The following is a 19,041-nucleotide window of genomic DNA, read 5'->3' as shown; positions in this document are numbered from 1 at the left end:
ATCCACTGGAATGTGGATGCTATAGGAGTCTACTGGGCCGGCGCCAGTTGGTGCCAATCACAAGATTATGTGATTGCCGCATAGTGGCTCACTGTGGCGGCAAATAACGGCAACATGCCGAGAGAACATTAATTCGGCGCCACTACACACCAATCACATAATATTTGGTGCAAACTGGCACCAACTGGCGCCGGCCCAATGGACTCCTAGCATAAAATAACGTTATTCTTTAGAACTTCACAACTTTTTTTTCCCGTAATAGTTTACTTTATTCGGGTAAAATTATTGCAGATTTCAATGTCCCAAGAACTAGATTTGGCCATTGAAGACCATGTCGCCCCCGCCCTCGATCACCACCTAAAACACAAGCACCAGACCCTTATGCTTGCCCCCTGAAGGCGGTGGGTCTAGAGTGAGGCCCAAAGAGTGGCCATTTTGCCTAATTGGCTGTACTAGAAAGTACATGAACCTCACCTGACTTGGTCGAAATCCCATCCCTGACACTGGTGGACTCGGAGGCACGTCACAGTCCGGGTAGTCGATGGACATCTGCCTGCACGGTGACACGGGGCTCATCATATGCACTGACTCCGTGTCCGAGATGTTGCAGTCCGTCGTGGCGGGTAGTGAACTAAAAGAGAAGGGCGCTGAGCTCGGGCAGGACCCCGAGATTGACATCTGCTTGCTCAGAGACAACGGGTTGACGATGGGTACAGAGTGAGAGTCTGATGTGTGGGCATCAGGAACCAGAGGCTGTGAAATGGAGCTGATTGACATCTGTGCCAAGAGGGCACTGGGCGGGACCTCGGCCTCTTTAGATGGAATATGCTGCGGACTGGCAGACACAGACGGGTTCGTGGACAGGCCCGACTCAGCTTGGCTGTCGTCTTCTTCCTCGTCGTTGTCTTCATTCTCTTCCTCATCGGGGCCATCGGAGTCGTCGCCGTCTGAATCTTGGCGGTCAGCGCTGCTCACCTGACTGCGGTCTCCTGTAGATGAAAGCGATGATAATCATTCAAATGTTTGCTTATTCAGCAGGGTGTCAAAATGCTCCACTAAAAATAAAAACACATCAGTGAGGTTTTATTCTGCAGCAGTGGCGTTTTCCCCTCAGACCATCACACACCTCCAGCACTTGCAGAAATGGAAAAACAAATATGCTCTTCGAGACCGGGACCGTAGAATGCTTTCAGGCTGCTTCTCTCTCCCGTTGTTTTATTCTAAAATTAGGCGCAGCAATTTCCTCTTTGTAAATGTTGTGCTTGCCGCCCACATGCACTTGGAGTTAACAGAGGATGAAGCTGCATTTAGAATGTCTAATTAGACCACGGCAAAGCTGAATGACATAGCAACAGAGGACAAGCGGAGATGACTGATCTTACGCAATCAAAGAAGACCCGTCCCCCCCAAAAAAACAATGCATGCCATCTCCTGTACCTGAGTCCTCTGCATCCTGGTCTTCGATGAGTCCATTGGGCACCCCCATTTCCATGCATTTCTTACTGTGTGCCTTGGACTTCATGTGCTTGGTGAGATTTCCTGCAAAACAATAAAGGTGTTACTGGCAGGTAAGCACTTGAAACGTATCACGGGAAAGACTTTTACGTAAGACAGTTGTCTTTGGGCGAGATGCATGCAAAAGGGTGAGTAACTGATAAAGACATTTTTAAATGAACGTGGGCTGTTCTGACACAAAGAACTGTTCCGCAGCGGTGCGTGGGTAGGCATGTTTGATAATGAAGGGTGAATCATATCACGTCTTCACTTGAGGGATGCTGAAACCTCGTTTTTTTTAACTTCCCTGACAACAGCAGAGTATACTTTAATCATTCATACGTATGCATCTCGGGCAGGTAAGTATAGGACAGTATTCTTAGTTTGAAATATTTGTTGATATATCAGAATTTTCAGGTGCAGAAACTTATACGTTTTTTCTCGCACTTCGAATCCTGCAGTTTATGAAGTGATGAACATCTTTTATGGAAGAGGGGGATGGTGATCAATGACCTGGTAAGCTACTGTTTACCTAGTTTGGCACTGTTTGGAAGGGAGGGGTAAGTCACCTTTGATGCACTACACTGCTGATGGGGGATGTCATACAGTACAACTTCATGTCAAAAAATGCCTAAAATGTCGAGACAACCGGCTGCTAGGAGACCCGAGTTCGATTCCATGGGTTTGCGTGGGTTTTCTCCGGTTTCCTCCCACATTCCAAAAACATGCTAGGTTAATTGGCGACTCTAAATTGTCCATAGGTATAAATGTGAGTGTGAATGGTTGTTTGTCTATATGTGCCTTGTGATTGGCTGGCCACCAGTCCAGGGTGTACCCCGCCTCTCGCCTGATGACAGCTGGGATAGGCTCCAGCACCCCACGGCCCTCGTAAGGATAAGCGGTAGAAAATTAATAAATGAATGAATGTTACATAATAAAGCCAAAAGAAATTGAAATAGCAGAAATTTTATGAGAATAACTGAGGAGAAATATTGTCATTTTCGTAGTGTAGAGTGAAATATTAGGGTTAGTAATAAGAAAAACTAAACAATATATATATGTTATACATGTGCTAGGTTACATGCTATGAATGTGAGTGTGAATGGTTGTTTGTCTATATGTGCCCTGTGATTGGCTGGCGACCAGTCCAGGGTGTATCACGCCTCTCGCCCAAAGACATCTGGGATAGGCTCCAGCACCCCCAGGACCCTCGTGAGGATAAATGAATGAATGAATGAATGTATACGCAACAAACAAAGTTGTGGCTTTAGCCCTTCAATCCCTGAGCTCTCACCTTTAGTCTTGAAGGAGAAGTTGCAGTGGATGCAGTGATACGGCCGAACATCAGAGTGGGTGCGAATATGTTTGCGCAACATGCTGGGCTTCTTACAGCGAATCCCACATTCCTCGCAGATGTATTTACCACGCCCTCGCCCACGTACGTAAACATACTCCTCATTGGATTTGTATCTGTGGGGTTGGAAGAGGTTAGGGAAAAAAGACAAATACTTTTCCAAAAAAAAACAAGGCTTAGGAAAACATACCCGCCGTCAAAGATTTTGATACGCCTTGGTTCTGTTTTTGGTGCCACCTCCTTGTCTGAGTCATTGCTAGAATGAGTTTCTGTTTGTACTTTACTTCTGGCTTCGACTGATAAAGTCTTCTGGGTCAGTGGTACCTGTAGGGGCATGCAATAGTTTCATGTATTTATCCGCTTCCAAAAAACAAACCAGATCAAAAGTAGGACTCGGTCTTACCCTCGGCATGACATCTTTGAGCTTGCCCGAGTAAGACAAGATATCTGATTTTCCTGTTGTTCTTATAGCTGAAGTGTAGTGGATCTTCTTGGAGGTGTGTTTGGAGTCAAGGAGCGACATGACCACCTTTGTGGGCAACCCGAGCGGGTTTGGATTATTTGGGTTCACTGCCCAGGCAGCATAAGCGGAAGTCTTCAGGTCACTTTGTAGCTTGTGAAGTGATTTTCTTTTCATCAAGAAGCACCACGTGAAAGTGGTGGTGGTCTTTAGGCTGGGGAAGGACAGGCGATGGCTGTCTTTGGTGTTAACCACAGAAACAGATGTGCTCAGTTTTACTTGACCACCGTGGAAACTTGAGGGTCTTATTGGTGATTTGACGGGATTCCACTTCTGCTCATCCGCTTTCTCTTGACTTTTGTGAGAGTTACTGGCTGGTGTACAGGAACCCTGGTGATGGGGTGAAGTATTTATAACAGGGCCTGCTTCTTCAGGAATAATTGTGCTTGTACTTTTTTCCAAACCAGTACTGTCAGGTGACATGGGCTTAACATCATCGAGGTCCTTCTCAGTATCCGTTTTAACCTGAGGCAAAGGAGGGGCCTCCGTTTCAATGGGACTGTCGACCGGCTCCGTAGTACACACCTGCCTTACAAGTGTCAGTTTCCGCTGTCTGGTCACTTCCGACAAATTGGAATTAAGATAATTGACAGATCTTCCGTCAGTAAGGCAGGCGACACCGTGCTCATCCTTGGCTCGTTTTTGATGCTTTTCCATGTAGATATCCAAACTGTTAGCAGGTGATAGCATCCTTTTACTTGACGCAATGGGCTCCTGTTGTGGGCAAAGAGTCACGGATGCAAGTTTCTGTGTGCAATGCAAAGACCCCAGAGACGACGCTCTTTCCCCAGCGTTGTTATGAATATTTACAAACTGAGTGCAATCCTTCTTTATCGTTGGTGCAACAAGAGCTTCAGCATCTACGGTATGATTGGATGGATGGGTGTTTTTCCCGGAGACAGAGGGAGAAGTGTGCATCTGCTCATGAGTTATCAGGATTTGTGGCAATGGAATACCACCTGCTTGGGTCTGATTGTTCGAGTCCCTGTGCTGCTCAACAGGCAAAAGAACAGATTTGTTCTTAATATCAGAAGCCTGCTGACCGGGCTGAGGAATATAAACATTTCTGAGTGCATCTGATGATTTCGAAGTGTTCAAAATGGGATTGGTCAAGGGCATTGGTAAAACAGGCAACGCTTTGTGAGATCCTTGTATGTTTGTGAATGAAAATGTTTGACTTGGTCTTTGGGTCGGACACGGTAATTGGTATTTGGGGACATAAGATTTGTTTTCTTCTAAGTCCGACAACTTGTTTTGGGCCTTCTCACCAACAGCTATGATCTGGCTCACTGGTTGTTGAACCTTTTGGCATACTTGAACTCTAGATGTTTGATGCCAAGGGTGTGGAAGGCCGTAGATTTGGGGTTGCTGTGTCGGGCTCCCCAAATTAATACTTTGGATCATTTGCTCATTTCTATGCAGCAGTACTTCTCCGGATTGCAGGCCAGCAATCTGTGCTATAGGATATCGACTGATAATTTGAATCTGTTGGGATCTATTTTGGTTTATGGAGTTTGTATTTGTAATTGGAGCTTTGTCGAGGGTTAAGACTTTCCGAACAGGCTGCTGATTATCCGGGCATATCTTTAAAGACATTTGACGAACTAATGGCCCCCGCCTCCTTTCAATAAGTGGAACTTGGGCCCCTTGGGTGACTTGTGCACTTTTAGGCTGTCCAACAGGTGAGTGACCCCGGCTGGGGGATACGTTGCCACAGTCAAAAGACTTGCTACGGTAGTCACATGAAATTTCCACTGAGGGTTGAGTATAAGTGATCTGTTCGGATGCAGCGCGCCTCATTGCTCCAGGAACGCCAAGTGTACTGAAAACTTTGGGTTGACCTGGGTTGGTACACTCCACTCTTGATGGACTCTCCGATCGTGAAGCTTCTTCTCTGTCAAAGGAGGCTGAAATGCTGGAACAGTGTGAGAGAGTACTGTCTCTGCTCAGGCTTCGTGAGAGGCTCGACTCAAAGCTGGATTCGCCTGAAGAGTGGTCCATTTGGGCAAGACGAATTCTTTTCTTTTTTGGCGGAAGCTTTTCAGCCGGTAGCTTTGACAAACTCTCACTTCTTTGTGGCCAGCTGAATTGATCTGCGGCTTTTTCCGCTGGCTCAGAAGTCTGTGATTCGTGTTCTCGGTCAGGCTCCTCTGTGACCAAAATCTCAGGAACTTGGATGTTGTTTTGACGAACCAGACGACACTGATGGGCAGGGGTAGAGGTTTCTCCGGTTGCTGCCAATGTACCATCGGTGCAATGGTCAATTCTTTGATTTCTGTAATCAGGTTCTATCATCTTCTGGTTTGATAACTTGTCATGATAACTGTTAGCTGTTGATAGATCCGTTTTGGATTTCACAGGGTCCTTTTCCTTGCCGTCCAGCGGAGAAACCTTATCTGTAGATTCTGTCTCAAATGAACTCGGTCTGCTGAGAGAGTTGGTGTGTCTGATAACTGAAGTACCACTGCCTTGCCTCTGGATTTCTCCTTTAGCAGAAGTGCTGATCTGCGTTTCTCGGATTGGTGACAGTCTGGAATCTGAAGCACTTGCACCTCGTGCTACGAGTTGAATTTGAGGTAGCTTTGCCTGGTTGTTTTTGGGTTGTATATCGACCATGACACCATGCTGGGGGTAACTTTGATTTGCCAGGGCTGCGGGTAGCTGACCGGAATCAAAACTAACTGAACACGGTGGATTTGTGTCAGTTGGCGATTGATCATCCTCATCTCCGACACTTTTCATTTTCCGTCTCTTCCTGAACGATGTCTGTTGGTCCATAACGCCTGATCCGGTAATCGACTTGGACGTTAAATGTGGTTGTGTGGTCGCATGAAAAACATCTTGATCACTTTCCTTAACAACAACAGGCTTGTTTTTTGGTCCGTGAAGTTCCGAGCAGTAAAATTTCTTGTGAGTTTCAAAATTCTCTAACTTCCTGTACCGATTTCGACAAGTTTCACATTCATACATTGTGCCTTTATTCTGCTGAAATTTTCTTTGTCTTTCTTGACTGTATTCAAAAGATCGGCTTCTTTGCATCAATTCTGTGCTATTGTTTAACGCATGATATCCATCATCCATTGAACGGACGGTCGGAAGTCTGTGTCCTTCGCTGGTGGAAAAGTCCTCCACTGCTGCTTGTCTGACTAACGTCCGGGAATGTATTGCCGGATTGGGGGTTGATGGTGCGGATGAAAATACATCATCATTTATTGAAGCTTTCTCATCAAAAGAATGACATATTCGCAAAGGGTGAGCCAGGTGAGCAATATTAAGCGGAAGAGCAGAGTGTCCCGGTGTCGTCGGCATGGAGTTACTCCTCGTTATGGGCAAACAATCCATTGGGGGATATTGAGAGGGTACAGAGAGAAGAAAAACCGGCTTTGATTTATCTGTGGGCGTGAATGGCGACTTTGGGATGTCTGAACTTGAACTTGACCTCCGTCCTATTGGTTTAAGATCAAATTGAAAGGAATCTTTAAATATGTACGACTTGGGAGAGTCAATGCTGCCCCTTCTTGACAGAGAGGTCCTCCTTGGTTTAACACTGTCCAATTGCTTGTTGTCAACCACTGCCTCGTTATCAGATATCAGTTTTGAGATTCGTTCTTCCAGAGAGAGGGCTTTTGTTTCTAATGGGGGACGCATTTGACCCTCTGTTCCTTGGGATCTTTGCTCTGTCGCCACACGCATGACTGTAGAAATAACAGGAGGGGCATTAGAGATATCCTTTTTAGATAGGTCAATGTCAGCTGGTGGTGTGATCTTCACAAATGGACTAGGTGGACTCATTGCTTGGTCTGCACTTTCAGAGCGAGAGAAGTAGCCGGAATCCGTGCTTCCCAAACTACGAGGGCTGAGTAGACACTTAGCCTGTTGCTGCAGAGAAAAGTCAGTAGCTTGTTGTCTCTGAAGCTGAGCATGTCCGCTTAAAAGTGGAGATTTACATTGTTGATCTTCGTCTTCGCTCACCGTATCCAGTGAGGGACTTGTGGCAACTATCTCTTTCAGAGAAGACAGGACCATGATGTTTGATCTGACATTGGCAGTCGGAAACTCCCGTTGGCGTTGTGAAGCAGCTTGTTCAGGCGCCGCACCCGTAACTCTCGGACTATCCGCCCTTAGAGGCGAAACATTAACTGGGTAAACAACAACTTTTGGCAGAGCAGCTGTCACTTTAGGCTCATGGTTTCTCTGAGCAGGGGTTGGTTTCACAGAATCGAACACGGCTGATGAGTCCGCTTCACCGTAGATTGCTTGCGACGTACCCAAACTCTGTAAGCTGTTTTCAGACAAGGCTGCCGCGCTGCTCTGTGATGAGTCCGGATCCAGGTCTACAGTGCTACCTTCTTCGTCGCTGTCCCCACTCTCCTCCACCTCCGAATGAGTTCCAAGGGCTTTGTCAGATTCTTGAGGTAGAAGTCCACCTCCTGATTCAGAGCGTGCAATGAGACCGAGTTTTATAGCATGAGCATGGGATTTCTTGTGCTTATACAAGTTGCTCTTGGTTTTGAAAGAGAAGCCGCAGGTTACGCAAGGGTACGGTCTTTCTCCTGTGTGGGACCTGATGTGTTTGAGCAGCACACTGGGTTTTGCGCATGGTCGGTTGCAGTATTCACAAACATACTTTCCTGGCTTCTTAGGCTTTTGGTCCTTGGAAATATGCTCAGCACCAAAGTTCATTACAGTCGTGATCTGAACATGGTTGTTTCCAGGTGTGACCGGCACCTGAATGGTGCTGGGAACAGTAGCTGAAAGCGACCGGCAGGTTTGCACAATTGGGGGTTGACTTTTTGGCAAAGCATTTGAGCCCGAGGGAACAGGTGTATGAGTTATTGTTGACGGTCCGGTATTGAAACTCATGTGGATGCTTGGCTTTTCTGGATTAGAAACAACAGGAATAAAATGTTGATTTGGAAACGACAGCGGCTGCAAAGCCTCACCCTGCGTCGATGCCTGTACTCCTCCCTGTAATGGTGCCGCAATGCCAATGAAATTACCCTGTTTGTCAATATAATAAGTCTGCATCGGAGGCGATTGAGTTTGAAGACCAATATTGACACCTGGCATGTTGGAAAATTCACCAGTGGGTTGACCTGAGACTTGGAAGGAATTTTTCCTCTCGGCAAGTGTGAGCATGTCAGGCTCCATTGCTTTCAGCAGGACATCAAGCGGAGCACTGGTGTGGTACGGATCTTTATCGGTTTTATCAATGCCGCAGTCTTGGGTGGTACCGTCTATAGGTTGCGCCACTTCCAAAGAAACCTCCTCATTGGCCGGTTCGTGCGTTGGAGGCAATGACTTAGTTTCCTCTTGCTTCAGCCTTTCATGGTCAGTGACAGATGCCCCTTTGTCAGGGGATGGTTCAACAGGCTGAGCATCATGTGATTCGCTTTTCCCATTCGGCGATGCTGAAGGATGATGGGAAGGACTGTGGGAAGCAGGGGAACAAGAGGGTCTATTTTCCTTAGGGGATCCTCCTTGGTGAACAGTATCAGGAGTTTTTAACTGCAGAGGTTTCTTCACTGGAGATTTAGGAATTTTCTTAAGCTTGTTCTCCGCAACGACCTTTTTCCTCTTCAGGCCTTTGATGTTATCTTCAATACGTCGACTGCTTCCGGATATCCCTATGGATTGAAAAGGAACAGTCATATTTCCAAAATCTGAAATCATTCAGCAATATAGAGTATAATAATCTTGAAAAAATGAAAAGCCATAAGAAAAAAAAACCCCAAAAAATCTATCACAAATTCTTTATGACTTATGACGAAAGTGGCTAACGGCATTGGTACTGTAAGATGGCACACCCATACCAGTTCACATGCCGGACTATTCATCATCATGTGTCTGGGCGACGCAAGTGACTCAACATATGTTACATAAGTTTAATAGTAACCTGTCACAGTTTTCTGCCTTGCAAAGGTATTTCCCAAGATTAGGTCATGGTTCCTCTGGGGGATTTGGTATAATTAGACCGAGCGAGAAATGCCTTGTCCTTGTTAATCCATTATCCATGCAAACCATGCAGCCTCCAAAGCAACCCTGTGATTATTATTTTCTAGAAAAGATCAGTCAAAATGAATAGCAAACTCAAAATCACACGTACAGTGCTGAGAGGCGGGCTCAGTGGACTTCAACATCAGGTTTTCCATTGGAAAACTATTTTCATATATTATAGTTATATGCTTATAATAACACTTATATGCTAGGACTACGTTAAAAAGCCATAGCATTTCAGTATGTGGAATTAAACTATGGAATGGATTGAGTAAGGACCTCAAACAATGCACAACGATGAGCCAATTCAAGAAACAATACAAGCAGTTGATGTTTGCTAAATACAAGGATGAAGAGTCTTGAACCAGTCATGATGTGCTATATATATCACTATATTGACACTTACTATGGTACCCATTATGTCATTGGATGCTCATATCACCTCGTACTTTGATACGAGGTACATTATTTAAAAAAAACAAAAAAAAAAACCAACCTTAAAATGTATTATGGAAAGCAGGAAGTGAACAAATGTAACAGTTACTGATTGTAAAAGTACCAGATGGAGGGGTAGGATTTAATAAGCTTTGCTTCTTTCTACTCCTTTTGGACATGTGGAACTGTGAACTGATTATGTGATGCACTCAATTGTAATCTGACGCATGTTCAAATGAAATAAAACCATTACATTACCATAGCTCATTTCAACATTGATTAAGGATAAATAAATACATTAGTTTAATGTAAAGTGAAACAAAACTGTATAATGTACTAAAAATACAATATATACACTGTTATTTATATCTTGTCCATTGACCTGCCCCACAATCTCATTAAGGATGACGATACAAGTCAATGCTCTAATGACCGGCAGATTAGCTGGGTATTTTTTCTTGAGAAGGGTGACGCAGCACTTGGTCAGGTCATCTCCGGCAGATAAACCAGGGCCAACGGATGTAACACTGGCTTGCATCTTGCGTTACTATAGGCTAAAGCAGGGGTCACAAATACCTGGTGTCCACCCTGACAGAATGGACAACTTTTGGACAATTTCTAACTTAACTTCAAAATCTTTGAACATGTATTTAATGTGTAACTTTTTATACCTGATAGCTGCGCCCCGCTTTTAGCCTTGTTTTTTTTGTTTACTGTTTTTACTCAATTCTATTTTTATTTTTTTCTCTACTGTAAAGCGTCTTTGAGTACTCTGTAAAGCGCTATACAAATAAAGTGTATTATTATTATTATTATTATTATTATTATTATTATTATTATTATTATTATTATTATTATTATGTAGTCACTGCATAGCTCAAAACCCATCTCCAATAATCTATTTGAACCATTTCAGTATGGATGCCCTCCATACTTAGAGTTACAGGAAGTAGTGACATGAATGAGTGAAGTGGAAACTAATATCACATTTTTAAGTCTTCAAAAGCTTTCGAAAGGCTGAACTGAATGAAGAGGATAGCTAAAGCTAAATGTCTAATTTGCCTGGCGACAACAAAGAGCCACAATGAAAGAGAAAGAGAGAGAGACTGACAAAGTGTGTGACAAAAAAATTATGAGGCTGTTCAATTGTGAGGCTTGTCAAGACCACTTGAGTGGTTTTAGTTCCCAGCAGGAGGAGGAGTAGACGACTGTCTAACTAGTCATGTTACACTCACTGTAAAAAAAAACAAAAAAAAAACATTTATTTCAACAAAAGTTTAAAAAATCTGTGTCTTCTTGACCTGAATGTTTGTATATTTTTTAAATTATTGAGCGTTTGCTTCAAAATCACTTTAATTACATGTATTCTATTTCTTGGAAAATAATACATTTTGCCCAACAAAATCGCTTACCTTTCGTTGAACTTGTATCTTTAAGCTCCTTCTGTGCCTCTTCGATTTTATCTGCAATGCAAAAAAAAAATACAATTTTCATCACAAGAACAACAGCAGCATGCGGATGAATAAAAGCAATGTTAGAGGGGATTCCTCCCGCACGGCCCATGCAGCATCTGTAAAATGAAAAGCATATTCTTCCACAGCCGAGAGAGTGCACTGCTCCATAATGGAAACTGCTGTCATTATGGAATCAGCATGCTTGCATAATATAACTACATAGCCACACCCACATTTTCAAAATAAGTGTAGATGCTTGATGTTCGGGTTATGCTTTCAAAATGTCATGCGGTTGTCTCCCAGAATCTCAATATATATAATTGAACTTAAAAAGATTTAACTCTGCATGGGCCGTTTACATACACCACATTGCTTATGCATTGCTTATGAATCAGCTCTGATGGTATGATACGTCCAGTAATATACTTGCTCAGTGTAGTGTGTGTTAGTCACAGTGGAGTCAAACAGTCTCTGTTAAGTCTTAATGTATTTTTTATCACAATAATCACAATTATGCCTATTAGTTTGCTAATACATGGAAACAAGAACTGGACTGCAGACTGGAGTTGCAAGTTGGGTTTTGTGTTGTGTTGTCATTTTTGGCTTTCTGGAATGGATTTTTCAGATTTATTTTTTTTGGGGGGGGGGTGATATGAAAAATCAATTATACTGTTAGGGTTAGGGTTAGGGTTAGGGTTAGGGTTAGGGTTAGGGTTAGGGTTAGGGTTAGGGAATATATACCGAAAAATTAGGTAAATGACTAATTGACTGCCGTTTTGATCGATTTTGTGACACGTCCTCCCATTTCTTGTGGAAGTGGTAAGTTTTGGGCTTCTTACTTTGGCCTTCTTCAGTCACTCCGTTTGAAATCCTTACTTAAGTTTTGGAAAAAGATACTGGAGACTATAAGTAGTTAGCTCAGTAGCATGTTTTGTTTAAAGCGGTGGCTGTCCCTTGTGTCTCTGCAGTTATCCTGTTGCCTATGCATAAGAGTCGCACGACGCGGTGTACCAATAGGAGTAAAATGGTGACTATAGGGGTGCTATTTCATGTCTACAGGTCTCTAATAATGCTAAAATTATATTTAGAAAGCCATAAGCAGGTATTGCACTTGTAGGATTTGGTTAGAGTCGGACCTTCTGGAATGAATTAACCAAGGTACTGTACTTTCCGTGCAAGGTGCTGCTGCTGCTGCCATACAGAAATATCATCTTCTCCCAATTTCAATATATTTTTTCTATTTCTATTTTACCATTGACCATGAAAATTTCAGCTCCTGTCAATTTTAATCCTGATTATTTTACCAATAATCATGCTAGTCATTCATAATCTTAGGGGGGAAAATATGAGCTTTCCACTCATGGCCATGGAAACGAGATGGAAAAATAAACCAACCACGGCTTTTCTGCCTTACCAATGACATCATAGTTTGAGGCGAGTCCTTGAGGACCAATTGCAGCAGTTTAGTTTTAGACCACACAAATGCTATTGAAGGGTAAAAAAAAAAAAAAAAGGATGTTCTCCTCTGGTTGCCAAAATCACACTAATTCCATGGCGGGAAAACACAAGAGGAGGGGTGGACACGAGTGGGCCGGTTGGAGGAGGTCAGTGGATTATGTCATTGTGTGTGTGCTAACAAGTCACACCCTCTTCTGTCGCTCTCTTTCTATCCCAGGCACACGCCACAGATTACATAATGTGTTCCCATCCCGGAGCTGCCGCGGAGCAAAACAAAGGCACCCTGCCAGCAGAAACACAGCAACTGAAGCGCATGGCGAGAGGGCAGCGTGTTTGTTTAGTGTATGTCCATCAATGATGTAGCGCATAAATGGTGGATTCCCTTTTCCTCCGCTATATCCTCCCGGCAATGAGGCTCTGCGTAATACTTCCACTAGCGGAGAATCCTAATGCTTCTCTCAGCGTAATCAGTAGCAGATTGCATGACTTCCTCGAGTAAACAACTATGCTATAGCAAAACTTTCTTGGACTTCATTGTTTGAAGAGCTTGCATGGCATAAGTGATTACGATCCAACATATATTGCATTAGCGGTTGTGTTTTGAATCTAATTGCTCTCCTTATATAACAAAACCACAAACAAGACCCCTCATACTGACACTCATGAAGTCATGCAGGAAACAATGAGTAGTAAGGGACAAGGCTGCGGCCCCTTCATCCCTCACCCTTAATAGGGACAAAATATTCCATCCACGCAAGCCAAGTTATTAAGACAGCAGGGAACAATTATATGGGCTCAAATTTCCCTTATTATGTTGCTGGGGTTTGCTGAAGTGCTTATGATGGTCGCATATTTCACTACAGGGGCTATGCATCAATTATGTCATCAGCAAAGCGTGTAATTGTCGTGTAGCCCCAAGAAAACAATAAAACGTAAAGGTTGCAGGCTGTTGAAAGCGAGTGGTGGAACATGGCTCATGTAGGAGGTACTGAAAACTAAAGTGATCTCATGTCATCATAATCAGTCATGTCATCTCGAGTCATTAGATCCCGCTGGGTCAAAACCTGACAACATTAAGTAAATCCATCCATCTACTTTGTGGGAGCATGCTGGAGCCTACCCTAGCTGACTTTTGGGCAGGAGGTAAAGTAAATACATTAATAAACACTTTCAAACATATTAATTCATTCATTTTATACAGCTTATCTTCACAAGGGTTGTGGGGGTGCTGGAGCCTATCCCAGCTGTCTTCGGGCGAGAGGCGGGGTACACCCTGGACTGGTCGCCAGTCAATCACAGGGCACATATAGACAAACAACCATTCACACTCACATTCATACCTATGGACAATTTGGAGTCGCTAATTAACCTAGCATGTTTTTGGAATGTGGGAGGAAACCGGAGTACCCGGAGAAAACCCACACATGCATGGGGAGAACATGCAAACTCCACACAGAGCTGGTCGAGGGTGGAATTGAACCCTGGTCTCCGAGCTGTGAGGTGAGGTGAGACGCTAACCACTCGGCCGCCGTGCCGCCCTAAATTTCAAGTTAAATGATTCAATTTATTTTTACTTAAAAAAAACAAACAACCATTCACACTCACATTCATACCTATGGACAATTTAGAGTCAGCTACACAGTGCTCCCAACCCTGTGTAACCTTTACGCCTGGTTCAGATTCCCCGAGGTTGTAACACATGAGTGTCTGTTTTTGTTGTGTTTCGCCCCCTTCAAAACATTCATCGACTTGAGGTATTTCAGTCAGGATTTAGGATGCACCAGAGCACAGAAACAGCACTCGTAAAAATGACAAATTACCTCCTCGCCTTCAATTCAGCACCGAATTGTAATACAGGGATTAGAACATGCCCTTGGCATTACAGAAACTGCACTACAATTATTTTTTTAAAATTATTTTACTATTTGCAGATGGCCTGTCCATTAGTAAAAAACTGGCATCCCACAGAGTTCAATGCTACGACCTGTATTGTTTCAGCCTTCATATGTCCCCCTTGTACCATTAGACAAGCATATTGAGAAATGCTGCAAATGTTACAAACAGTAAAGAATCACGTCATAAACTCATAAACGTCATAAACATAAACATCAGACTACATTATTATATTAATGGCTCACACCTTAATCTCATGTTGATCATGCACACAAAATATTTGTTTGTTTCTGCATAATCCTAACAAAGAAACGGCTAGGAAAAAAACATGAGGTAAAATTCTGTAGCATCACAACCGTGTCTCTCGGCCAGCCAATTACCCAACAGGCTGGGCAAGACACCCTCCCTCGTCGCCCTTAAAATCCATCTTTTGCTAAACAGTCTGCACCGTTGGCCTCACCACGCCAAATGGACGCCATCAGCTACATCGTGGCGGCTTTTCAAGGCAGCGTGAAGAGTCCATATGCACAATATTTACTAGTTTCAGGAGGCTCTTGCCGGCTTTTCTTTGTCAAGCTGCTGCTGCTGCTGCCCATGCTAGCATGACAAGATACATGCTCTACTTGTTTTGTTTCTGATAGGGGATCATCTGAGAGGTTGTGATATCATTAGTATGTACTACACCACACCAGCACAGCAGCCACTTTGACTAAAAACAGCGTGTGAGCAGATGGACCAAAAGGTAGAGGACAAGTTGAAGGTGAAAGGCACTTTTTTTTTTTTGGACTGATCTTGTGAAGATATAGACAGTCAGCGCACGCTTTGTAGCATCCTCAATGCAAAGGAGAAGAACAGTAGAAGGATGAAGATGACGAGATGGTAGTCGGCAGCTGCCCCCTTCTTCCTTGTCACTGCGCGAGAGGGAGATTATGTAACTCCAGCACCTTCACCAGCATTCTGTACACGCCTGGCTTTGTGCAAATACACACACACACATATATACACACACACCCTCAGAGAGATTGATGCATTCAAGTCAAGGACATTTGCAAAGACAACAATGACACAAGCAGGTGGACATTATACCTCTTTAAAAGTTATCTCTACCTTTCAAGAGTACAGTATTATCCAGACGATAAAACACCATTTTTTTCAGTTTGGCTGGTCCTCCGAATCTAGTCATTTTTATATACGTATCAAAATGTCAGTGGTGTGTAGTCAAGGCCAGCAAGGCCTTCTCTGCTGGCCTAACAATTACAATAAATAGCCACTCATTGATATGTTAATTCGGCTGCACGGCAGACGAGTGGCTAGCGTGCAGGCCACACAACTAGGAGACCCGAGTTCAATTCCATCACTGTGTGGAGTTTGCATGTTCTCCCCGTGGTTTCCTCCCACATTCCAAAAACATGCTAGGTTAATTGGCAACTCCAAATTGTCCATAGGTATGAATGTGAGTGTGAATGGTTGTTTGTCTATATGTGCCCTGTGATTGGCTGGCGACCAGTCCAGGATGTACCCCGCCTCTCGTCCGAAGACAGCTGGGATAGGCTCCAGCACCTCCGCAACCCTCGTGAGGATAAGCGGTAGAAAATCAATGAATGAATGAATGTTATTATGTGTACTATATTGGGTAATATGAGTGTAATAACGGTGCCTATAGGTGTGTTATTTTCATGTCTTGAGTGTGTAGAAGGTGCTCTAACTGTGTAATATTACAGGATTACTATAGTGGGTACATTCCAAAAACATGCTAGGTTAATTGGCAACTCCAAATTGTCCATAGGTATGAATGTGAGTGTGAATGGTTGTTTGTCTATATGTGCCCTGTGATTGGCTGGCGACCAGTCCAGGGTGTACCCCGCCTCTCGCCCGAAGACAGCTGGGATAGGCTCCGACACCCCCGCTCCTCTCATGAGGATAAATGGTAGAGAATGAATGAATGAATTAATGATATGTTAATTTCCTTTTGACAAGTCTGAGAACTGCCTCACATTTGATTGTATGGCTTCAGAGTTCAAATTTTCTTATCTTCATCCCAGATTCAGACAATACAAAACTCCAGCACTCCAACAAACGTGCGAGCTCTGCAAAATCCCTCGCCAACTTCTAAGGAAGTCTGCTGATCATATCGAAGTTTTGTTGCTGTAGAGTGTTGAGGTGAAACACCCAGCGGTTTTGTAGACCTCAGCTGCTGACCCGTGCAATAAGCCATCATAATAGTTAGTGTCAGCACCAGACACATTCTTTATCTTTGCAGACTCCCCAAGCTCAAAGCAATTTCAAAAGGGGGGTGCTAAGGACTCATGAAGTCTGTCGCTTCCTCCATGACTGAGGTCAGATGATGCAATGCTTAGGAATCCCCGACAAGAGGAGTGTCCCATTACGCTGTAGTTCATCATCAGTCGGCGTTGCATGGAATTTTACAAATTGGGAGCTAGAGTGACTCGCCCTGTCTAGTGTAGTAGACAATAAGGGAGTGAGGGAATGATTAAAGGATTAAAAACACAACAGGAAAGGATTTTGTGATGTGACGCGTTGGCTTGTCTGATGAAGTTAGATGTTGTAACTGTAGCGATAAACCATATTCAGTGACTTAAACAATCAAGAACGAACATTGTGTCAATAAGGAGAAAAACAGGAGTACGAGTGATGATGTGCTCCACAAAGCAACAAGCTTGCTAGCTAAATAAGTCAGCGGCATAGAATTATTAGTCTTTCTGTGCAACAATGTTATGTACTACATAAGTGTGTGTGTGAAGTGTTTTTTTTCTTAACAGAGACAATCTAATTTATGTTGGTAGTGTATTGTCTGTTTTTATCCACCTCTTGTGTTTGTGTTGCTGTGCTGCTTTACAAACTGTATAAGCACTATTTCATTGGATTCTGATTTTCTTTTTTTTAATTAGGCCGGTGTTCAACTGTGTGTGTGAAGGTTTTTTTTTTTCTTAACAGAGACAATCTTTTTAATGTAGTGTCGCTGGGAGTAGTTCCTGTTTCCCAGAATGCTTTGCAGTACAGTTTTTGCACAAAAAAAAAAAAACATAGCAGTTGGTTAATATTCTGCATTATACATTGGTAGTGTATTGTCTGTTTTTATCCACCTCTTGTGTTTGTGTTGCTGTGCAGCTTTACAAACTGTATAAGCACTATTTCATTGGATTCTGATTTTCTTTTTTTTTGTTTTTTAATTAGACCGGTGTTCAACATATTCTGCATTATACATTGGTAGTGTATTGTCTGTCTTTCTCCACCTCTTGTGTTTGTGTTGCTGTGCAGCTTTACAAACTATATGCGCTATTTCATTGGATTCTGATTTTTTTTTTTTAATTAGACCGGTGTTCAACTTGTTGCTATTGGGGGAACTTATTTCCGTTTGTTTTTAACCTTTTAATGACTGATTGAGGCAAAATGTTAAAAAGATATATAACCTTTTTTCAATAACATTTCTTGTTTTGCACAAACAGTGCTTATTTGTGAAATGCACCCAGTGGCATCACCGTAAAAGATGAATAAAGAGTTGATTATGAAGAATTTATTAAGACAAGTCCTTTGTTTAACTTGTTGCTGTAAGGGGAAATGGCTATTTTAGTTGGTCGTCCTTTTTTAAAGTCTTTTTGAAGCAAAATGTTAAAAATAAATAAGGCACTTGGTCAATAACAGTTCTTATTTTGCACAAACAGTGCTTGTTTGTGAAATGCACACAGTGGCACCACAGTAAAAGATGAATAAAGAGTTTCATTATTACACAAGATGTGAGTTTGAGAGATCGGTATTGGTGGATATCGGTATCGCAAACAAATCCAATAAAAGCATTTCTAAAAATATTATAGTATAATATTATATGATGAAAAGTCATTACAGAACCCCAAAATTTTGTGTGTACTACAGTATGTCGTTTAACTATTTGATTTTTAATTACAAATATAAATTTCAAGTTCATTCATTCATTCATTTTCTAATGCTTTTTCCTCACGAGGGTCGCGAGGGATGCTGGAGCCTATCCCAGCTGTCTTGGGGCGAGAGGCGGGGTACACCCTGGACTGGTCGCCAGCCAATCACAGGGCACATATAGACAAACAACCATTCACACTCACATTCATACCTATGGACAATTTGGAGTCGCTAATTAACCTAGCATGTTTTTGGAATGTGGGAGGAAACCGGAGTACCCGGAGAAAACCCACGCATGCACGGGGAGAACATGCAAACTCCACAGAGAGATGGCCGAGGGTGGGAATTGAACCCTGGTCTCCTAGCTGTGAGGTCTGCGCGCTAACCACTAGACCGCCGTGCCGCCCGATTCAATTTACTTTTACTTAAAAAAACAAATGTACTCAGTGCATTCATGGATTACTATACTATATTGTACTCTGAGCCTACAAAGTCTGTGTAGTCGTCAACACCAGCTATTTACTTTCTCTTAGCTTACATAA

The 19,041-nt window shown here is 43.0% G+C and overlaps 1 protein-coding gene across 2 annotated transcripts in view; it reads right to left on the bottom strand.

The window, feature by feature from the left end:
• hivep1 (HIVEP zinc finger 1) overlaps positions 1–19,041 on the bottom strand; it is a 54,413-nt gene that overhangs the window by 2,495 nt on the left and 32,877 nt on the right. For both annotated transcript variants that reach the window (XM_058046204.2, XM_058046202.2), the window contains 6 exons: positions 11,213–11,263; positions 3,252–8,995; positions 3,039–3,172; positions 2,789–2,964; positions 1,438–1,539; positions 475–989 (listed from right to left, as the gene is read on the bottom strand). In XM_058046204.2, coding sequence (XP_057902187.2) covers positions 475–989; positions 1,438–1,539; positions 2,789–2,964; positions 3,039–3,172; positions 3,252–8,995; positions 11,213–11,263 — 6,722 coding nt within the window. The remainder of the gene's footprint in view (positions 1–474; positions 990–1,437; positions 1,540–2,788; positions 2,965–3,038; positions 3,173–3,251; positions 8,996–11,212; positions 11,264–19,041) is intronic.

Source organism: Doryrhamphus excisus, linkage group LG7 (genome assembly GCF_037039965.1).
Source record: "Doryrhamphus excisus strain RoL-2023G ecotype Guam linkage group LG7, RoL_Dexc_Guam_v1.1, whole genome shotgun sequence".
In the NCBI taxonomy this organism is placed as follows: domain Eukaryota; kingdom Metazoa; phylum Chordata; class Actinopteri; order Syngnathiformes; family Syngnathidae; genus Doryrhamphus; species Doryrhamphus excisus.
Note: the sequence above shows the minus strand (reverse complement) of the source record. Positions and strands in the feature narration are given on the sequence as shown.